Source organism: Mobula birostris, chromosome 28 (genome assembly GCF_030028105.1).
Source record: "Mobula birostris isolate sMobBir1 chromosome 28, sMobBir1.hap1, whole genome shotgun sequence".
NCBI classification, from domain to species: domain Eukaryota; kingdom Metazoa; phylum Chordata; class Chondrichthyes; order Myliobatiformes; family Myliobatidae; genus Mobula; species Mobula birostris.
Window position 1 is genome coordinate 42182527 of NC_092397.1, and position 22412 is coordinate 42204938.

The 22412-nt window shown below is 44.8% G+C and overlaps 1 protein-coding gene across 2 annotated transcripts; it reads left to right on the forward strand.

Annotated features, from left to right (window-relative positions):
* The first annotated feature begins 154 nt into the window (after window positions 1-154).
* On the forward strand, window positions 155-21083 carry LOC140189263 (histone H2B-like). Of its 2 annotated transcripts, none has more exons than XR_011883483.1 (3): window positions 155-313; window positions 5391-5502; window positions 20139-21083. XR_011883483.1 is itself a non-coding variant. In XM_072245954.1 (3 exons), exon 3 carries the CDS (start codon window positions 15825-15827, stop codon window positions 16197-16199), a length of 375 nt encoding a protein of 124 aa, XP_072102055.1. In that variant the 5' UTR covers window positions 155-313; window positions 5391-5502; window positions 15822-15824; the 3' UTR covers window positions 16200-16210. The 2 variants fall into 2 exon arrangements, 1 of the variants encoding a protein (XP_072102055.1); XM_072245954.1 differs by lacking the exon at window positions 20139-21083 and adding an exon at window positions 15822-16210.
* Window positions 21084-22412: the final 1329 nt, after the last annotated feature.

Consider the following 22412-nt stretch of genomic DNA (forward strand, 5'->3'; position numbering starts at 1 on the left):
AATGTTCGCAAGTTTCCCAGTTGCTACAGTGATTGACAGCTCCCGCTGCCCCTCCGGCACGTGACACAATATGATTACGACACTGACGCGCTGACGTCACAGAGGGCCCTCCTTCACCGACGTCGTTTCCTGGGAAACGGCCCGGTGCGGGGCGGCCGCGGTAAATCCGGATGGACGGGACGGCTCTGCAGGGAAGTGGAGTCGGTCTCCACTTGTTGGGGTTTCGGCTTCACTGGGGATCCGCCTCTCCTCTTCCTGCCCGCGGAACAGTGAGTGTCTGTCAGCGCCTCACTGCACCGGCTCTCTGCCTCAGGTACAATACTTAAAACATATTTGCACAGTCACATGGATGGGAAAGGTTGAGAGGGATACGGGCCTAATGCAGGCAGATGGGCCGAGTTCAGCTCGACAACTTGGTCGGCGTGGATGAGTTGTACCGAAGGGACTGTTTCATTTCTGTATAGACCAGTGACTCTATTTTGGGAGGTTAAACCAGGGCAGCATGTACACAGTGAACGAGAGGTTCCGGGGAAGTTTTCCTGAACAGAGACTTTATGGGTTTCTGCCCCCCCCCCCACACACCTCTGGCAGCTCATTCGGGATACCAGTTATTCTCTGTGTGAAATATTTACACTTCAGATCCCCTTCTCACTGTGACCTTAAAACTATTCCATTTAATTTTAAAAAGCCAGTCAGGATGTTCTCAATAGTCCCCCTGTAGAAAGTTCTTACGATTTGGGGTCTACACCAAATTTCTTCAACAGTCTGAGGTGAAAGATGCGCTGTTGTGCCTTTTCCACCGCACAGCCGGTATGGACAGACTGCGTGAGATCCTCGGTGATGTTTATGCCGAGGAATTTAAAGCTGTTCACCCTCTCAACCCCAGATCCATTGATGTCAATAGGAGTTAGCCTGTCTCCATGCATCCTGTAGTTCACAACCAGCTGCTTTGTTTTTGCGATATTGTCGGAGAGGTTGTTTTCTTGACACCACTGTGTCAGGATGATGACTTCTCTGTAGGCTGCCTCATAATTATTTGAATTTAGGCCAATCAGTGTAGTGTCGTCAGTAAATTTAATAAGCAGATTGGAGCTGTGGGTCGCGACACTGTCATGGGAATATAGAGTGTAAAGAAGGGAGCTCAGTACACAGCCCTGAGGGGCACCTGTGTTGTGGGTCAGAGGGACAGCGGTGAGGGAGCCCACTCTTACCACCTGCCAGCTATCTGACAGGAAGTCCAGGATCCAGCTACGGAAGGCAGGATGAAGGCAGAGGTCTCTAAGCTTCTTGTGGAGGCTGGAGGGAATTATGGTGTTGAATGCTCAACTGTAGTCCAAGAACAGCATTATAGACAATAGGTGCAGGAGTAGGCCATTCAGCCCTTCGAGCCAGTACCACCATTCACTGTGATCATGGCTGATCATCAATAATCAGTATCCAGTTCCTGCCTTATCCCCGTAATCTTTGATTCCGCTATCTTTCAGAGCTCTATCCATCTCTTTGTTGAAATCATCCTGGGACCTGGCCTCCACAGCCTTCTGGGGCAGAGCATTCCATACATCCACCACTCTCTGGGTGGAAAAGTTTTCCCTCAACTCCGTTCTAAATAGCCTACCCCTTATTCTTAAACTGTGGCCTCTGGTTCTGGACTCACCCATCAGTGGGATCGTGCTTCCTGCCTCCAGCGTGTCCAATCCCTTAATAATCTTATATGTTTCAATAAGATCCCCTCTCAGCCTTCTAAATTCCAGATTATACAAGCCCAGTCGCTCCATTCTTTTGACATATGACAGTCCCGCCATCCCGGGAGTTAATCTTGTGAACCTACGCTGCACTCCCTCAATAGCAAGAATGTCCTTTCTCAAATTTGGAGACCAAAACTGCACACAGTACTCTGGGTGTGGTCTCACCAGGGCCCTGTACAGCATTCTGACATAAGCATCACTCTTCTCCAAGGACAATGTGCAGAGCTGTGACTATTGCATCAGCTGTTGTTCGGTTGTGTCAGTAGGCGAATTGGGGGTCCCGTGTGGGTCACAGCACACTGCAGATGTATTCCCTGACCTCCTCTGAAAGCATTTACTTATTATTGAGGTGAGTGCGACAGGAGATAGTGGGATCGAGTTCAAGAGCTGTGAGGTAAAGCCCTTGGTCAGACCCCACTTGGAGTTCTGTGCTCAGTTCTGGTCACCTCACTACAGGAAGGATGTGAAGAGGAATGCAGAGGAGATTTACAAGGATGTTGCCTGGATTGGAGAGCATGCCTTATGAGAATAGGTTGAGTGAACTTGGCCTTTTCTCCTTGGAGCAATGGAGGATGAGAAGTGACCTGATAGAGGTGTACAAGATGATGAGGGTCTTTGATCCTGTGGATAGCCAGAGGTTCTTTCCCAGGGCTGAAATGGCTAACACGAGGGGGCATAGTTTTGAGGTGCCTGGAAATAGGTACTGAGGGGTTGTTAGGGGTAAGTTTTCCACACAGAGTTGTGGATGTGTGGAATGCACTGATGGCTGTGGTGGAAGCAGATAAAATAGCGTTTTTTTAACAGCCTGTTACATAGGTACATGAGCTTAGAAAAATAGAGGGTTATGCACTAGGGAATTTCTGGGCAGTTTCTGGAGTCGGTAACATGGTCGGCACAACATTGTGGGCCGAACGGCCTGTAATGTGCTGTAGATTTCTGTTTTCTATGAGTAAATAAATTACAGTAAATAATTTATATGTATATTAAATAGTAAAAATAGTGCAGAAACTGATATAGAATATATATACATTTTAAAAAGTGGGGTCGTGTCCGAAGCTTCAATGTCGGTTTAGGAATCAGATGGCAGAGGGGCAGAAGCTTTTCCTGAATTGCTGAGTGCGTGCCATCAGGCTTTTGTACCTCCAACCTGATGGTAACAATGAGAAGACGGCACGTCCTGGAGGATTGGGGCCTTAATAATGGACTTTGCATTTCTGAGGCACCAGTCCTTGAGAATGTGTTGGATACTACAGAGGCTAGTGCCCAAGATGGAGCTGTCTAATTTTACAGCTTTCTGTAGATTCTTTCAGACCTCCCCGCTCCCCATACAAGACAGTGATGCAGCCTCTCAGAATGCTCTCTGTGGTACGTCTATCGCAGTTATTGAGTGCTTGAAGTGACAAACCAAATCTCTTCAAACTCCTGATGAAATATATCCACTGTCTTGCCTTCTTTTACTGTAGCTGCATCGAAGTGTTGCGACCAGGTTAGATCCTCAGAGATATTGATATCCAGGAACTTGATGTTAAAATCTCCCATGACTCCGATGAAATCTCTCACAACATTGCCCTTTTGACCTGCCTTTTCTGCTTCCTTTTGTAATCTGTGGTCCACATCTCAGCAACTGTTGAGAGGCCTGTATACAACTGCCATCAACGTCCTTTTTACACTTGCAGTTTTTTAACTCAACTCACAAGGATTCAACATCTTCCGATCCAATGTCACATCTTTCTACTGATTTGACATCATTCTTTACCAGCAGAGCCACGCCATCGCATTGCCTACCTTCCTGTCCCTCTGATACGTGTAACCTTGGGTGCTTAGCTCCCAACTACAGACATTCTTCAGTCATGATTCAGAGTTGCTCACAACATTATATATGACAATCCGTAATAGGGCAATAACATTATCCACCTTATTTCTTATACTCCAACTATTGAGATATAACAGTTTGAGTACTGCATTTGCTACCCTTAGTGATTCTGCATCCCTCATACACTGATACTCACCCTGCTGGCTGCAGTTATGTCCTATCATCTGCCTGCCCTTCCTGACAGTGTGACTGCATGCGATCTTTGCTTTTTTACCATCTGTCCTATCCTGCATCCTTTCCCGCCTGTTCCCACACCCCTGCCAAATTAGTTTAAAGCCTCCCCAACTGCTGTAACGAACCAGCAGTATGCCCACAAGAAAACTAATCTCAGGGTTGCATATGGTGACAGAAATGTATTTTGATAGTACATTTTCTTTCAGCTTTGAACTTTGTAGTAGAGAGCTGTGTGTTGTACTGGTCTGTGTCCTCACTGGCCGGTGCTGTGTTCTGGCAGCTCAGTGTGCTTGGTATACAGTGTCAGTGTTTTGACAGAAGTGTGCACTTATTACACAATTGATCTTGTCCATCCTGGAGCTTGGAAGATTCACTGGTGACCAGAATGATTTTTTCAGACTATTATTGGGCAGAGAATCATTCTGTGATTGTCGAGACTATTTGACCCATCAAGTTTATACCAACTCCTGCTTCAACATTTCCACAGTCCCATTCCCCACTCTGTCCCCACAGCTCTGCAGGTCATTTCCCCTGAACGACTTGTCTAATTCCTCTTTGAACACTGGTTGTTCCTGCCACCACTCCGCTGAGTCCCATATTTCCCAAGGTGAAGTCAAGAATGTTCCCCTCCCTGGTGGACCAGATATTGTTTCAGGAAACCTTCCTGAATACAAACAATGCCTCATCCAAGCTTCAGACGATCCAGAACTGGTTGCTGGGTTACTCCAGTACTTGTATCATCCCAGTCTGAAACAGACCTGTTATTCTGTCTCAGTATGATGACCAGTCTTCAGTCAGTATTAACACACTTCCTTCCCAGTACTGAGCTCTGGTCTTGTGCACCAGCCTTACATGTGGCACCTTGGCAAATGGCTCCTGAAAATCCAAAAACACCACTTTTCCAACTTCCCCTGTAAAGTCTCAAATCTCTGGTATGTTTGTCAAACATGACTGAACATTCAACATCCCAGGTTACAGGGTCCGAGACAAGGTTCCAGATGGACAGGGTGGTGAAGAGGCTTTTGGAACACTGGCCTTCAGTCAGGGCACCGAATATAGAAGCTGGGATGAAATGTTGCAGTTGTCCAACACGTTGGTTTGGCCACATTTCACAAATAGTGTTTAGTTTTAGTGACCCTGCAGTATGACAGACACCATTAAGCTGGAAAGAGTGCAGAGGAGATTTACGGGGATGTTACTGGATCTCAAAGGATTTGTGGAAAGGTGTTTCGGACAATGTTCCCTGTAATGTTGGAGAATGAGTGCTGATATTGCAGAGGTGTGTAAAATCATGAGGGACCTGGAGGCTGGTCAGTAAATGGAATGAGCTGCTAGGGGGAGCAGTTGATTCAGGTACATTATAAAGGTACTTGGACAGGTAGATGGAAAGGAAAGGATTTGAGTACATGGGCCAAATGCAGAGAAATGGGACAAAGAGGAGGATAACCTTGTTCATAATGTGGTGTTGAGGGGGTTACGGACACAAGCTCAGTTGGGAACTTTGGTCGTCATGGAATCTGTGTGAATCTGACTGTAGACCCTGTAGAGTTAGTTCAATGACATTAAACTTTTCCAAATGACTTGTTATTTCTTCATAGGTTATAGACTCCAGTACCTGAAGTGAAGTTAACAGGACAACAATTACCTGCTTTTTATCTTCCACCCTTCTTCAACAATGGTTTTCAACTCCAGTGGGACCTTTCTGTAACAGTGAGTTTTGACAGACTTCAATGTCTCTACTTTCTCTCCAGACTTCCTGTGAAACCCTTCAGTGCAGGTTGTTAGGACCTGGTAAAGTTTGCTTTTAGTCCCATTAGTTTCTCCCTTGTGATGGCAATCATTACACATTATGGCACAATGTTGAAATGTCACCGTTAGATACCTGTGGGATGGTTGTTGTGTCCCAATGTGAACAGTAACGCAAATTATTGAGTTAACTTCTCTGTGTATTCCTTGTTACTTTTAGCTTTTATCTCATCACTGGTTCCTAGAAAATTCCTGATTCTCTTGTCTACCACCAGCCCTTGCCTCTTTGTATGTTCTTTGACTTAATATTTCCTTGAATGCCTTTGACCACACCTCAGGATCTTGAGGCCATGTCTTCTTTCCCTTCCTCTTTCATCATCATTCTCCCGACATATGAAATGCCTATGAAAAGTATTCACACCCCTTGGAAGTTTTCATGTTTTATAGTTTTACAATATTGAATCTCAGTGGATTGAATTTGGCTTTTTTTGAAACTAATCAATGGAAAAAGACTCTTTCGGGTCAAAGTGAAAACAAATCTCTACAAAATGCTGTCAATTAATTACAGACCTAAAACACAAAATAATTTTCTGTACAAGTATCCACCCCCATTAATATGACACACCAAATCATCACTGGTGCAGCCAATTAGTTTTTGAAGTTACATAATCAGTTAAATGGAGATGACCGTGTGCAGTCAAGGTGTTTCAATTGATTGTAGTAATAGTACACCTGTAAGTGGAAGGTCTAACTGCTGGTGAGTCAGTATCCTGGGAGAAACTACACCATGAAGACAAATTAACACTCCGAGCTGCTCTGCAAAAAGGTAATTGAAAAACACAAGCCAGGAGATGGATACAAGAACATTTCCAAGTCACTGAATGCCCTTGGAGTATAGTTAAGTCACTCATCCAGAAGTGTGAAGAATATGGCACAGCTGTAAATCTGCCAAGAGCAGGCTATCCTCAAAAACTGAGTGGCCGTGCAAGAAGGGGCCAGTGAGGGAGGCCACCAAGAGACCTATGATAACTCTAGAGGAGTCACAAGCTTCAGTGGTGGGAGAGATTGTGCATACATCAACTGTTGCCCGGGTGTTTCACCAGTCGCAGCTTTATGGGAGAGTGGCAGAGAAAAAGCCACTGTTGAAAAATGCTCTCATGAAACCTTGCCTGGAGTTTCCCAGAATTGTGGGGGACTCTGAAGTTAGTTGGACGAAGATTCTGTGGTCTGACAAAAACAAAATTGAATTTTTTGACCATCACAAACACTGAGTTTGGAATAAGCCAAACACCACACAACATCAAAAACACACCATCCCTACCGTGAAGTGTGGTGGAGGCTGCATCATCCTGTGGGTGTGCTTCACTGCAGCAGGCCCTGAAAGGCACATAAAGGTAGAGGGTAAAATGAATGCAGCAAAATACAGGGAAATCCTGGAGGAAAACCTAATTCAGTCATCAAGAGAACTGCGACTTAGGAGAAAATTAATTTTCCAGCAAGACAATGACCGCAAGCATAAAACCAAAGCTGCACAGGAATGCCTTAAAACAACAAAGTTAATGTCTTGGAGTGGCTTTGTGAGAGTCCAGACCTCAATCCAATTGGGAATTTGTGGCTGGACTTGAAAAGATCTGTTCACTCAGCAACCCATGCATTCTGACAGAGCTTCAGCAGTTTTGTAAAGGAGAATGAGGAAAATTGCAGTGTTCAGATGTGCAAAGCTGATAGACACCGATCCATCCACACAGACTCAACTGTAAACACTGTCAAAGGTGCACCAACTAATTACTGATTTGAAGGAGGTGAATGCAAAGGCAATGAATTATTTTGTGTTTTATATTTACAGTTAATTTAGATCACTTTGTGGAGATCTGTTTTCACTTTGACACTGCGGAGTCTTTTCTGTTGATCGGTGTCAAAAAAGCCAAATTAAATCCATTGCAAAACAATTAAACATAATAACTTCAAAGGAGACTGAACATTTTTTATAGGCACTGTATCCACTCCTTCACCAGCACGTTGTGAACAAACCCACCCTGCTCCTTTCCATTTTGCAGATTCCGTGTGGAACATTGAATATCGTGGAATGTCGAATTCCCAGTCCCAGTCTCTGTAACCATGTCCCTGCAATAGCTGTTAGATCAAACATATTCATCAGTACACAATATGGAACAGATGGCAACCTGCCCTTTGACCCACAATATCTGCACCAATCAGAATAATGATCAGACTTTATAAAGTACTGGGGAGGTCTCATTGGTGTATTGTGAGCAGTATTGGGCCCTTTATCTTAGGAAGGATGAGCTGAAATTGGGTGGGTTTCAAAGGATGTTCTCCAGTTTGATTCCTGGATGAAACAGCTTGTCATATGGAGAGCGTCTGATGGCTCTGGGCGAGTATTCACTGGAATTTTTGGACAATGAGGGATGGCCCAATTGAAACCTATCGAATGGTGAAAGGCAGTGATAAAGTGGATGTGCAGAAGATGGGAGTGTCTAATATCAGGACACAGCGTCAGAATAGAGGAGCATCCTTGTAGAATGTGATGATAAGGAATTTCTTTAGCCAGAGAGTGGTGTATCTGTGGAATTCATTGCCAAAGGAAGCTGTTAAGCCAGGACTTTATGTATATTTAAGGCGGAGGTTGATAGATTCTTGATTGGTCAGCGTATGAAGGGATACAGGGGAAAGGCAGAAGACTGGGGCTTGATCAGCCATATTGAAGTGTCGGAGCAGACTTGATGGGCCAAATGGTCTAATTCTGCTCCTATATCTTAGTCTGTATCACCTCCTCAAAAACCTCAATCAATTTTATCACGCGTGATCTGCCCACACAAAACCATTCTGATTGTCTCTTAATGTGCATAAATCCTGTGCCTCAATATCCTCCCCAGTAGCTTCTCTACCACTGAAATGAGGCTGCCTTGCCTATAGATTCCTGGATTCTTGTTATTTCCCTTCTTGATCAAAGCTGCAACATTTGCGACACTCCAGTCCTGAGGGATCTCACATGTTGTGATCGAGGACACGTAGATCCTTGTCAAATCGCCAGCAATCTGCTCACTTGTTTCTTTCACTATTGCAGGATATATGCCTTCAGGCCCTGGAGTCTTATCCATCTTATTGCTTCTCAGAAGTCCCAGCACAGCTTCCTTCTTAATCTCAACACGTCTCTGCACATTAGCATGTCTCACTCTGTTTTCATTGTCATTCAATTCCTTCTTCTCAGTAAATACTGACACAACATACTCATTTAGTACCTCAGCTACTTGGTCTGACTTCAACCACATCATTCCTCCTTTAATCTTGAGTCAACCTTTCCATTCTCTGGTTATCCTCACTTTATTAATACAAGTCAAAAAGGCGTTGGGATTATCTTTGGTCCCACATTACAAGGACTGTTTGTGGCCCCAATTTAGCCTTTCCTATCATCTGCTTTAGCATTTCCCTGCTATCTTTATATTCCAAAAGTACCCAGTCTGACTTTAGCTTAAACCTTACATTTCCTTCTGTCTAAATTTAGGATCTCTCTGCTCATCCAAAGTTCCCTTCCTCCTCCTCACTCCTCACTGGAACATGCTGATCCTGAACTCAGAGTTGCTGCTCTTTAAACAACTCCCACATGTTAGATGTGGACTTGTCTGACAGTGTCTGCTCCCAATCAATGCCCCTTGGTTCCTGTCTTCTTCTGTCCTGACTTGCCCTCCTGCAAATTAGTACCTTCATACAAGATCTAATTTTATTCTTACTCATAACTAAAAAAAAAAGTTGTGATCACTGTTCCCAAAGTGTTCACTGACTCTTGGCTGTCATCTGGTGTGGCTCGTTTCCCAAAACTAATTCCTGTATGTTCTCAACTCTGGTTGGGCCCTGTACATAAGGTTTCAAACACTGCTCGGATTCACTGAACAAATCTTGCTCATCTAAGTATTGAGCAAGATCCAGTCAATTATAGGGAAGATCAAGTCCCTCACTATGACAACCCTGTTGTTCTGCACCTCTCCATATTGGGGGCCAATACGATAATCCCATCAGTGTAACTGCAGATTGCCTCTGTAAATGAGCCTTCTGGTTTGCTGTGACATTCCCAGTGGGGTAACCTCTGCATCTTTTAAACCCCCCCACCCCCCGCACTCACATGTAAAACAATCAAACCCAGGAATGTTGAGCTGCCGGCCCTGTCCCTCTGCTAACGTAACACTCGTAGTGTTGAAATAAACTCATTTCAGCCCATCAGTCCCACCATGTTTATTAGCCTGACATTGGCTCGCGTTCTTTTCAGACTGTCTTGTCATACATACATTCTCCCACTTGCTGCTCCAGTTCAAAATCTGCCAAGTGACACCATCAAACCTCCTGGTGAAGATATTGGTTCCCCTCCTGTTCAGATGCAAATGACCCTGTTTGTCCCGGTCTCCCACCTGCCTGGAAGAGAGCCCATTGATCCATGAAGACATCGCTCCCGCATCAGTTCCTCAGCAACATATTAAACTGCATGAAATATCGATTTCCCACCCCACAGCCACATGGTTTGCGTCGTAATACAATCCTGGAAGTCCTGATTTTTTTTAACCTTGTTCCCGAAAATCACTGTGTCGGACCTCATCCCTGCTCGTTTAAACCCTTCCGTGTAGCACGAAGGCGGCTCCCCCGGAAACTTATTGGCTCCCCTCCTCCTTGGATCCGTCTCTCGTTTCCCTTGAGACCCAATGATCCTTGTACCTGAAGACCCACCCGCCTCACACCAGCCCCTCAACCACCCCTTCACCTGGGCTTTGGAAGACGACAGAAGCGCGGTCTATATATCTGGTTATGTATCCTGTTCCTGTATGTGACCGGTCTTTCATTTCCCTGGCAACCCAGAGGAACAGTTGTTTTAATGAATTAACCCTCTCATCACTGGAAGTGACCGCACCCTCTCCCACCAACTGCTGTGTGTGAGGGCGCTCACACTGGTCATGGGGCCGGGGAGGGATAGACCGAGGGCCTCGGGGATTTGCAGAATGGAAAAGCACTTCCTATAATTTAAAGCAGGAGAATCGGTAAATTCCCAGAAATCCTCCAGTATGTACGTGGTGTGTGAGGGAGTTTTGTTTTTCGCTGGAGCGCTTTGTGTCGGATGAATCGTTGGAAATTGACGGTTGTGGTAAAGTGAAGGCGGAGCTGGACGATGAGAGGCCGCTCTCGGCTCTGTCCGTCACTCTGACTCTGTCTCCTCCCCTCCCCGCCTCTGTCTCTCTGCGCGTTTCTCGGGCAGGTCGGGGCGCTGTGTATAAAAGGAGACAGCAGCAGGCAGTTTGTCAGTGAGCAGCGACCTGAGTGAAGCAGCATCATGTCTGGCAGAGGGAAAGGAGGCAAAGGACTGGGCAAAGGCGGAGCCAAGCGGCCCGTAAAGTGCTCCGTGATAACATCTAGGGCATCACCAAACCGGCCATCCGCCGTCTGGCTCGCCGTGGCGGCGTCAAGCGGATCTCGGGTCTGATCTACGAGGAGACCCGCGGGGTGCTGAAGGTTTTCCTGGAGAATGTGAGCCGGGATGCGGTCACCTACACTGAACACGCCAAGTGCAAGATGGTCACTGCCATGGATGTGGTGTACGCTCTGAAACGCCAGGGCCGCACTCTCTATGGCTTCGGCGGCTGAAAAACTCCCACTTCCTCCTGAGCACAAAACAAAGGCTCTTCTAAGAGCCACCCACCGCCTCACAGACGCAGACGGAGCCGTATCCATGGACTTTTAATTATTTTTATCGGTACATTCAGCTGAGTTACATTTGAAACAGATTAATCGGTTCGGCTTGAAATATTCCTGCGAATCTGCCTTTTCAGTTGGTGATAACGACAGAACCTTTGAATGCAATAAGATCGATGTTTATCCTTTTTTCCGTCTCGGACAGGAATGAATTCACACGTTTAGAGAAACGATTCCGTAATTATGCATTTAAATCTTCACTCAGGGGATTAGATATTACATTTATTAAATGAAACTGAAATAGTATAATCCATGACAAAATTAATGATAAATAATTTTTAATAAGTAATCCAGCACCGTTGCTGGGCGCTCTGAAATTGGCGGGCAATTTGAAATTAATCCTGCACCAATCACACTGTATTCTGATTGGATGAAGTCCGACCGCCAGTAAATTCCAAGAAATCCTTCAATTTGTACGTGGTGTGTGAGGGAGGTTTTTTTTTTCTGGAACACTGTGTTTTGGATAAACCGTTGGAAATTGCCGGGTGTATTAAAGTGAAGACGGACCTGGAAGATGAGAGGCCGGTCTCGGCTCTGTCCGTCACTCTGACTCTGTCTCCTCCCCTCCCCGCCTCTGTCTCTCTGCACGTTTCTCGGGCAGGAGTAGTGGCAGAGGATTCGAGGATGGGTCATATTATGTGGTAATATAGGATCGAAGGAAAACCAAACACAGGAAATTGTGGAGATGCTGATGGAGGGTCTCGGCCTGAAACGTTGGCTGTTTACTGTTTCTCATAGATGCTGCCTGGCCTGCTGAGTGCCTCCAGCACTGCGCGTGTTTCGCTGCAAGGAAAAGCCCGGGAGCTGAGTCAGGGCTGCTGCTGCTGTCCATTTATTAAAGACTCGGCTGATAACGTCACTGCCCAGCTCAGCAAATTTATCGATGTCACTAAAGTTGGTGATATCGTTGAGTGTGAAACCATGTAACTAACTTTACAACAGGACGGTGATCAATGAGGTCAGTGACTTGAGGAATGACAGATAAATGTGAGATGTTCCATTGTCATTGACGAACCAGGGCAGAACTGCCGTGGGGAGTGGTCTGTCCCTGGGAGTGCTGTAAAACAGAGATATCGGGGTGTAGATATCGAATTCCTTCAGAGTGTAAACACAGGTAGGCAGGACGGTGAAGAAGCTGTTCGCCACACTCGCATTCATCGGTCAGAGCATCGGGCACTGGACTATGAAGTCACATTACAGCTCGACCAGCCTCGGGGAAACTACTCTTGGAGCACGGAGTACAGTTATAGTTGCCCTGGGATCAGAGGGTGACATTAAACTGGGGAGGGTGCAAAAGGGATTTAACAGGAGGCTGGATAGGCCAGGACCTTTCTCACCAGAGTGTATGTGACATTAGAGAGGTGAAAAAATAATGGCAGACATTGATACGGTCATAGTAAATCTGTTATCTCCAGGGTTATGGAGTTGGAAGCTAGAGATTACAGGTATAAAGTGAGAGAGGGAAGATTTAAATAGGACCCTGATAAGCAGGTTTTGTACACAGAATGTGCTGTTTGCATGGAACAAACTACCCCAAGTGGTGGTACAGATGGGCACCATTGCAATATCTCTTGGACTGTGGAGAGGGAAGTTTCACAGGGACATTGGCCAAATGCAGGTAAGTGACAATAGTTTTGTATGGCCACTTGGTCAGCATCATGTGTTGGGCTGAAGGGCCTGTTTCTGTGCTGCATAACTCAGTGACTACATCTGCTGCCGTGGCAGAGCAGGAGGGACAGTGTCAGTAGTGAGAAGGTTTGGGGAATGTAGACAGGAGAGTGAATGGTTGAGGATGTGGCAGATGGAACAGAATGTGAGGAAATGTGAGATCAGCCATTCCCAGGAACAAACTGAGTCATTTCCATACGGGGTTGTTCAGAGGGACCTGGGCGTCCTTGTAAACAAATCACTTGAGTTAACAAGCAGGTTCAAGTAAAGAGAGAAGCAAACAGTATTTTGTCCTGTGATCCAGGGGGAGTGGAGAAGAAGGTACAGATTTCTCACTGGGATTATACAGGGCCCTGGTGAGAGCACACCTTGAGTATCGTGCCCAGGTTTGGTCACACTTCCTCAGGAAGGATATCCCTGCAATAGAGGGAATGCAGTGACTGTTCCCCACACTGACTGGTGCCAGGGATGGAAGGTTGGTTATGTAAGAGGAGAGTGAGGGGGCTGGGTCTGTATTCCCTGCAGTTAATGAGAAAATCTGTCATATTCTTTCAGGATGTGACAGACAGTAGGCAAGCAGGATGTTTCCCCTGAATAAGAACTCCATAACTGAGGAAAATATCCTCAGAATGAGGCGTAAATCACAAACACAAGAGAATCTGCTGATGCTGGAAATCCAAAGCAACACACACTAAATGCTGGAGGAACTCAGCAGGAAAGGCACACCCTATGGAAAAGAGTAAACAGTCGACTCTTTGGACTGAGACCCTTCATCAGATCCTTCCCTGGTGAAGATTCTCAGCCCGAAGCAGCGACTCGTTACTCTTTTCCATAGGTGCTGACCTACTCCAGCATTTAGTGTGTGTTGCTCAGAATTAAATGACAAGCATTCAGGATGGAAATGAGATGATATTTCTTTAATCAGAGAACAAAGAAGGTCTGTATTCCTTATATAAGTAATGTGGAGCCTCAGGTGCTGGGTTGAGTCAAAGCTGAGATCAACAGTCTCTGGGAGAGTTTCAGTCACCAAGTGAGTCCATAAGACCAGAAGATATAGGAGCAGAATTCGGCCATTTTGCCTGCCGAGCCTTCTCTGGCATTTCATCATTACTGATCAATTTTTCCTCTGAGCCCCAATCTCCTGCCTTCCTTTGTATCCCTTCGTGCCCAGATCAATTAAGAATCTATGAATCTCTGCCTAAACCTAGTGATTTGGCTTCCACAGCTGCCTGTGGCAAAGAAGTTCACAGATTCACCACTCTCTGGCTGAATAAATTCCTCCTCATCTCCATTCTAAAAGGATGCCCCTCCATTTTGAAGCGGTGTGGTCCAGTTTTATACACTCCCACCACAGGAAATATCCTCTCCACATCCACTCACTCAAGCCCTTTCACTATTTGATAGGTTTCAATTTGGTAACTCTTCTTTCTGTTAAGTTCCAGTGAATTGAGGCCCAGAGCTGTGAAACTGTCTTCATTAGACAAACCATTTAATCCTGGTAAAATTCTCCATTTGTGACTTCATGTCAGCACAAAAAAATCTAGATTTCAGAGATGTTTGCATTTTGGAATTATGGACCAATCTGCACAGCCCTAATTACTACTTTGTACTGCGGTAAACACTGTTTATCCATGCAGTCCCAGGCACACAGAGGCAAAATAAAGACAGGTGTAAATTTAAAGTAGGGAAGTTGAACCTTACTTGGAGATAAAGCCTGATTACTAGGCCTCAGAACATTATACTCCCCAAATGGTCAAAATAAAGCCAAGTAACAAGGTCTAAAATACCCACAATATGCAGAATTACATGCCTCTTATTATCTTGGCCCATGGGATAATCACAAGCTGGGCCTGATCAACCCTGGCTGGGTCACCTGGGTGAGGATGTCTCATGATTAAAGACCTGAAACACCGAGTGACCCCAGGTTGCATTACTGACGATGTGTCCCTTTGCACACCCAGTTCATTAAGCCAAGTGGTGTCAGGCCATGTTAATGAAAGGCATGGGCCAGATTAAAGTGACTGCACTACCCTATCCACCATAGTCCCACATATCTCACCATACTAAACTGCACAGCATTATCTCCACCAGCCCCACTCTCAAACCTAATCCTGAGGTCCAAGATTGGCACACCCCAACAAACCCGATGACTAGTGTAAGGAGGAAGAAGATCCAATAAAGGCAAGTGTTGGACCTGGTTAATGAAGGCATAGGCCAGATCAAAGTGGCAGCGTTGTGTGACAGTGAATCTGGAGTGACGAGATGAAGAAGCACAAGAGGGATGATTCTCCCACTGCCCGCATAATCTCTTTGTTATTTTGATTTTGTTCTGATAGTCTTCTATTTGAATATTTTGGTATAATTCATATTTAATTTCAGTGTTTCTTGTCAGTGTTGCGTCTCTGATGCAATGTGTCTGTGATGCTGCTACAAATACGTTGTCTCTTTCACCTGTGCATAAATAAACTCGATTTGAACTTTATATTGAAATGTCGAAATCTCTGCTTCACTCTCCTGCTGCCCTGTGTCATGAACTAAACGTCTTAGTGTTTAGTTTTACAAAAATTTTTTTCTGATTTTATTTTCATTTTGCTTTTGAAATTTGCGTTTCCCTTTTCAATTTCAGCCCGCACCCCGGCCTGTCTCTGCCCTTCAGTCCTTCCTCCCGCATTAAACGACAGCGGTAACCCCGCCCATTGGCGCCGCTTCCCATCCCCCAGCGTTCCGATTGGTGATTCATTTCTCCAAACAGCCAATGGAAATGCTCAGAATTCCCATCCTCATTAACATACCGCTTTGGGCGCTGCCTATTTAATCCGCGCTCCGAAGAGCTTCTGCTCATTATTGTGTTTGAAACCGACCAGGAAATGCCTGATCCAGCGAAACCCGCTCCCAAGAAGGGCGCCAAGAAAGCTTTGTCCAAACCAGCGAGCAAGTCTGGCAAGAAGCGCAAGAGGTCGAGGAAGGAGACTTACGCCATCTACATCTACAAAGTGATGAAGCAGGTTCACCCCGACACCGGCATCTCCTCCAAGGCCATGAGCATCATGAACTCATTCGTCAACGATATTTTCGAGCGCATCGCGGGCGAGGCTTCCCGCCTGGCCCATTACAACAAGCGGTCAACCATCAGCTCCCGGGAGGTCCAGACCGCCGTGCGCCTGCTGCTGCCCGGGGAGCTGGCCAAGCACGCCGTGTCCGAAGGGACAAAGGCGGTGACCAAGTACACCAGCTCCAAGTGAAGACAAGTTTACTGACAAAACAAACCGGAAAATCAAAGGCTCTTTTAAGAGCCACTCACGGTTTCATTAAAAGAGTTACACAATGTTGAGACATGGAATTGAGGTAGATTTGGAAGTTTTTTGTTGATGAGCTCATTCAGAATCTTATCCCCGTTAATCAGAATTTGCGGTCCGCTGCTCAGTACAATCCCAATTTCTCTGTTACATTCCTGCCTACTGCACAGACACGGAATCCTTACACAACCCTCCCCGTCATTTCCTCTCAGTTATCATATTTCCCCGAAGAGGACACTAATTGTTTCTGGTGTATTTACGGTGGGGAATGCGGTTCATTAAGCTTTGTCCCATTTTGGTTACTTCTCTTAACCCCATTCCAACGCGAGAACTGAACACTGTCACGGTTCGTTCAGAGTATTTGTTAAAGCTCCACTTTCTGACGGGCGACCCGTTCACAATGACCGGGCACGAACAGAAGTAGAGAATCGGTTTTATTCCAATCGTTTATCATTTGAAAGAAATCGGTGAACTAAATTCCCAGACACCATCGCAGTATTAACTACACTTGGTTTAAATGTGTCGGACTTCAGTAAAGGGGTAAAGGGTCGACAAACAAACCTGTTGTTTAATTTCAGCAACGAAGGCTTTTTTGGCGGTGTTTTGCAAATTTCAGTTTATTTCGGCGGTTAGACGGTTATTTTCCGCGCTTCTACCGTTGCTGTCTCTTGCTTGGTGAATAAGGCAGCTCTCTGATTGGAATATTTTCTATTTCCAGTCAGATAAGGCATAATTTCACCAATCATAAACGCCCACGACATTCCTCCAGACTGCATAAGGAAGGGCGGTTGGGCGTATTTCTAGAAGCCTGATTTTTAATAGTGAAGACTTTAAGTTTATTTCTGATTTATCCAATCTATCTGACGTATGTATTCAGGAAACCTGGTTGTTACCGCATTTAAATCCTTCCTTCCAGGATTAAATTGTAATTAGGCGTGATAGATTAGCTGGTACAGAAAATGGTGTTGCAAATTTTATAAAGAAAGGGAGAGGACATAGAGTTGTAGATGTAAATGAAATGTATGAGGCACTTGTAGAAATATTTGATTCAACAGGTAGGGGCATTAACGTGGTATATTATTGTGGGAAGCTTTCGATTGATTTATTGGAGAGTATATGTCGCTCTAGCTCACTAAGGGTTGTGTGGTGTAGGGATTTTAATGCATACAGTTCACTGTGGGGTTGTTCTCAGAATGATGGCGATGGTTTGATTGTAGAAGAGTTTTAGACAGTTCACATCTTGTGTGTCTTACTGGTGGGAGAGTTGCGAGATTTAATGTTCATAATAGTTCTGAAACTACTGTAAATTTAACTTTACTTTCAACCATTCAGGCTGCAGTGAGTGAGTGGTATGAAGCATTGGGGAGCGTATCATTTTCCTGTATTTATAAGCTTGGATTTGGATTTATATAGGGGAAAGGAGGCCACTTTTAGGAAGTGGAACTTTGGTAAAACAGTTTGGGAGAAGTTTTAATGTTTTATGTGGTGAGTGTCTGTCTGGGCTGATTGGTGAGGATGATGTGGATTTCTGCAAAGAATCACTGTCACATTATTCATCATATTGTGGTGGAAGAGATTCATATTAAAAAGTGCATTGATAGGAGAAAAGCTGTACCATGGTGGACGGAGGAGTGTGCAGAGGCAGTTACTGAGAGAATTGAGGCATTTCAGGAAGTTATGAAGTATCACTCTCTGCGTGATCATATTAAGTGTAACAGGTGAGGAAAGTAATGAAGGTTGTGAAAAAGATTTACTGGAGGTCATATTGTGAAAGTATTGGAAGGACTATTAAACTTGGAGATGTTTGAGGAATGAATAAGAATATAAGGGTGTGGGAATCATTGGGTTCCCAGTATTGATTAAAGAAGGTAATACAATTGTTACTGAAACGGAGAGCGTTTAGTTACTGACTCGGTCATTTTCTGCAATACATAATCAAAATAATGAAGAGACTAAACAGTATAGGGATAAGGCTTTAAGAGAATACCCTGATGTGTTGGAAACTAGCTGTAGCAGTGATAGCAAAGTAGAGTTTTCTTTGTGTGAATTTAAGAAAGTTATTAATATTACAGGTCAGGTGGCTCCAGGAAAGGGTGATACTGTCATGGTCCCTTCTGGCAATCCCCCACCTTGCTAAATACCTCAGCAATTGGGCCTCAATCCCCTCGTTGAATTTCCAATCATTCCCAGGTTCCACTAACTGCACACCTGCTTTCCATCAGGAAATGCAGGATAAAGACCCTGTGATCACAACAAGGAGCTACCAGTTCATTGGTCAACTCCCATGTGAGAAAATCTGATTCCTGAGGACTGTCAGTTCTAAGTTCCACATCGTTTCCCAGATACTCTACGTGACCCTTGTCTCTGTGCAAAGACTCTCCTGGATACCAGTTCCCCGTTCACGGCGGTGCTAACGCCTCATGACTCTACCTCAGTGCCTGTGTCCTGCACTTGGGTTTGTTCTCAGGCACATCCGTGCAACAGATACATGTTATGGCCCTTGTGGCTACGGGGGGTCAGGGGGTATGGAGGGAAGGCTGGGGCGGTGTTCTGAGTTGGATGATCAGCCATGATCATAATAAATGGCGGTGCAGGCTCGAAGGGCCGAATGGCCTACTCCTGCACCTATTTTCTATGTTTCTATGTTATTGCATGTTTAAACATAATGGCCAACAGCTCTCGAGATAATATTACATTTCTGAATCATAATTGGAATTCAGGCCATCTTCCCTCATGGAAAATGGCAATTCTAGTGTCTATTCTAAAACCTGGGAAACTCCTGTTGGATCCTTCCAGTTATAGACCAATATCACTGATGTCCCATTTGTGTAAACTTACAGAATGTATGGTAATAGTGTGGTTGAATTATATTCTGGAAAAGGGAGGTGATGTGCTGTTGTTAACATACTGGATTAATTTGAGGGGCAAGTGCTGGTTCCATGCCACATGTTTCAAAATCAGTCAATGATTTTATGCAGAAAACTCTGCAGCTACTTGAACACAGCAAGCTTCCACAAACAATATACTCAATGGAGATGTCAATCCATGGCCTCCTATACCGTTGCAATGAGGCCACACTCAGGTAGGAGGAACAACACCTTGTATTCTGTCTGGGCAGCCTCCAATCTGATGGCATGAACATCGATTTCTTGATCTTCCGGTCCCCTCCCTCATCATTCCCCATCGCCTTTTCCCTCTCGTTGCTTGCCTATCGCCTCCCTCTGGTGTTCCTCCCCCCTTTTCTTTCAACCATGGCCTTCTGTTCTCTCCTGTCAGATTCCCCCTTCTCCAGCCCTGTATCTCTTTCACCGATCAAATTCCCAGCTCTTTACTTCATCCCTCCCCCTCCCAGTTCCACCTGTCACTTTGTGTTTCTCTCTCCCCTACCCACCTTTAAAATTTACTCCTCCTTGTTTTTTCTCCAGTCCTGCTGAAGAATCTCGGCCCAAAATGTCAGCTGTACTTTTATCCACAGATGCTGCCTGGCCTGCAGAGTTTCTCCAGCATGTTGTGTGTGTTCCTTGGATTTCCAGCACCTGCAGATTTTCTCCTGTTTATTACTCAATGTCAACAGGCATTTTGTCTGACAACTGTCAAAGTCCCACTCACTTTGAAATGCAGATATGAAACTCGAGGTTCAGCAGATGCTGGGAATAAACTGTAAAGTAACACACACAAAGTACTGCGGGAACTCAGCAGGTCAGGCAGCAGCTAAACAGACAAATACACAGTCTAGATAGGATGAAGTGTCTTGGCCCATAATATCAACTATTTATTCCTCTCCATAGATGCTGCCGGGGCCACTGACTCCCCCCAGCATTTTGCAAACATAACCTCTTTTTTCAGTCAATCAGTTTCTAAATGTTGCTGAACTTTCATTTGCAGCCTCATCCTCCTGGTCTGATTCCCTCCTCCTACTCCACATAAACTCGAGCCTCCATCAGATCTGGAGCCCCAAAGCCCTCATTTGTGCTGACCTCTCTTGTTTCTGCTCCACCATTCTGCTGTCGTACTTTAGAGGAGAGTGTTGTATTGCAACAGGCCGGCAGTATGAGGCACAGCCCTTCGAAGTCAGTGAAAATGACACAAAAAGATTTTAACCACACAAGACTTCATCCTTGGTCCAGAGCTGTGAGGAATGAAGACTATTTGGAACACAACACTCGTGAATTCATCTTCTGCAGTTTCCAGAAAGTTACAGATTTAATTCAAAGTAAACCTGTTCATTCACAGACCGGTGAGCAGTTGCAACCTGAATTTTATAGGGTGAGTGAGTGGTGAACAGCAGGGATGGGTTTGAAAGCTCTGGTGTGCAATAGGAATATGAGCAGGTACCAGTTGAACTGAGTGGCCTCTCTACTGTATATTAGCTGTGTGACAGGCAGGAAGCACCTGAGACACAGGATCTGAAATAGAACTGACTAATTTGTCACAGATCCACAATATTAAACACCAATGTCTTTTAAGACTAACATCAGCGGGACGAACCCTCTAATGCACAGTGACCAGTCGCAATATCTGCAGAATCTGACATTAACAGTCTCACATGAACTTCCAACTAGATTCAGTCACCATGATAATTAAAATGTTCACATAGAGCTTATTTCAACTTCCTCCCTGATGTGAAGATGCCAGTGATTCAGCAGGTGGGATGACTGAATAAATTTCTTTACTGACACAAGACCGAAGTGTGTTCTCTATGTATTATAAACTCACTGGAGCCTCACAAAGTGGGTGAACTGAATGAATCTCCTCCCACACTTGGAGCAGGTGTGAAGCCATACTGAGAGACAGAGACAACTGAGCCAAGTAGAGAGCAGGCTATTCTAGACTGGGTATTGAGCAATGAGGAAGGATTAATCAGCAATCTTGTCGTGAGAGGCCCCTTGGGTAAGAGTGACCATAATATGGTGGAATTCTTCATTAAGATGGAGAGTGACATAGTTAAATCAGAAACAAAGGTTCTGAACTTAAAGAAGGGTAACTTTGAAGGGGTGAGATGTGAATTAGCTAAGATAGACTGGCAAATGACACTTAAAGGGTTGACGGTGGATATGCAATGGCAAGCATTTAAAGATCGCATGGATGAACTACAACAATTGTTCATCCCAGTTTGGCAAAAGAATAAATCAAGGAAGGTAGTGCACCCGTGGCTGACAAGGGAAATTAGGGATAATATCAATTCTAAAGAAGAAGCATACAAATTAGCCAGAAAAAGTGGCTCACCTGAGGACTGGGAGAAATTCAGAGTTCAGCAGAGGAGGACAAAGGGCTTAATTAGGAAGGGAAGAAAAGATTATGAGAGAAAACTGGCAGGGAACATAAAAACAGACCATAAAAGCTTTTATAGATATGTGAAAAGAAGAAGATTGGTTAGGACAAATGTAGCTCCCCTGCAGACAGAAACAGGTGAATTGATTATGGGGAGCAAGGACATGGCAGACCAATTGAATAATTACTTTGGTTCTGTCTTCACTAAGGAGGACATAAATAATCTTCTGGAAATAGTAGGGGACAGAAGGTCCAGTGAGATGGAGGAACTGAGGAAGATACATGTTAGTAGGGAAGTGGTGTTAGGTAAATTGAAGGGATTAAGGGCAGATAAATCCCCAGGGCCAGATGGTCTGCATCCCAGAGTGCTTAAGGAAGTAGCCCAAGAAATAGTGGATGCATTAGTGATAATTTTTCAAAACTCTTTAGATTCTGGACTGGTTCCTGATGATTGGAGCGTGGCTAATGTAACCCCACTTTTTAAAAAAGGAGGGAGAGAGAAACCAGAGAATTATAGACTGGTTAGCCTAACATCGGTGGTGGGGAAACTGCTTGAGTCAGTTATCAAACATGTGATAACAGCACATTTGGAAAGCAGTGAAATCATTGGACAAAGTCAGCATGGATTTGTGAAAGGAAAATCATGTCTGATGAATCTCATAGAATTTTTTGAGGATGTAACTAGTAGAGTGGATAGGAGAGAACCAGTGGATGTGGTATATTTGGATTTTCAAAAGGCTTTTGACAAGGTCCCAAACAGGAGATTAGTGTGCAAACTTAAGGCACACGGTATTGGGGGTAAGGTATTGATGTGGATAGAGAATTGGTTGGCAGACAGGAAGCAAAGAGTGGGAATAAATGGGACCTTTTCAGAATGGCAGGCAGTGA

What these genes read in the sequence shown, in the direction of transcription:
- LOC140189263 (XM_072245954.1), top strand. Translation starts at nt 15,825, where the DNA reads ATGCCTGATCCAGCGAAACCCGCTCCCAAGAAGGGCGCCAAGAAAGCT.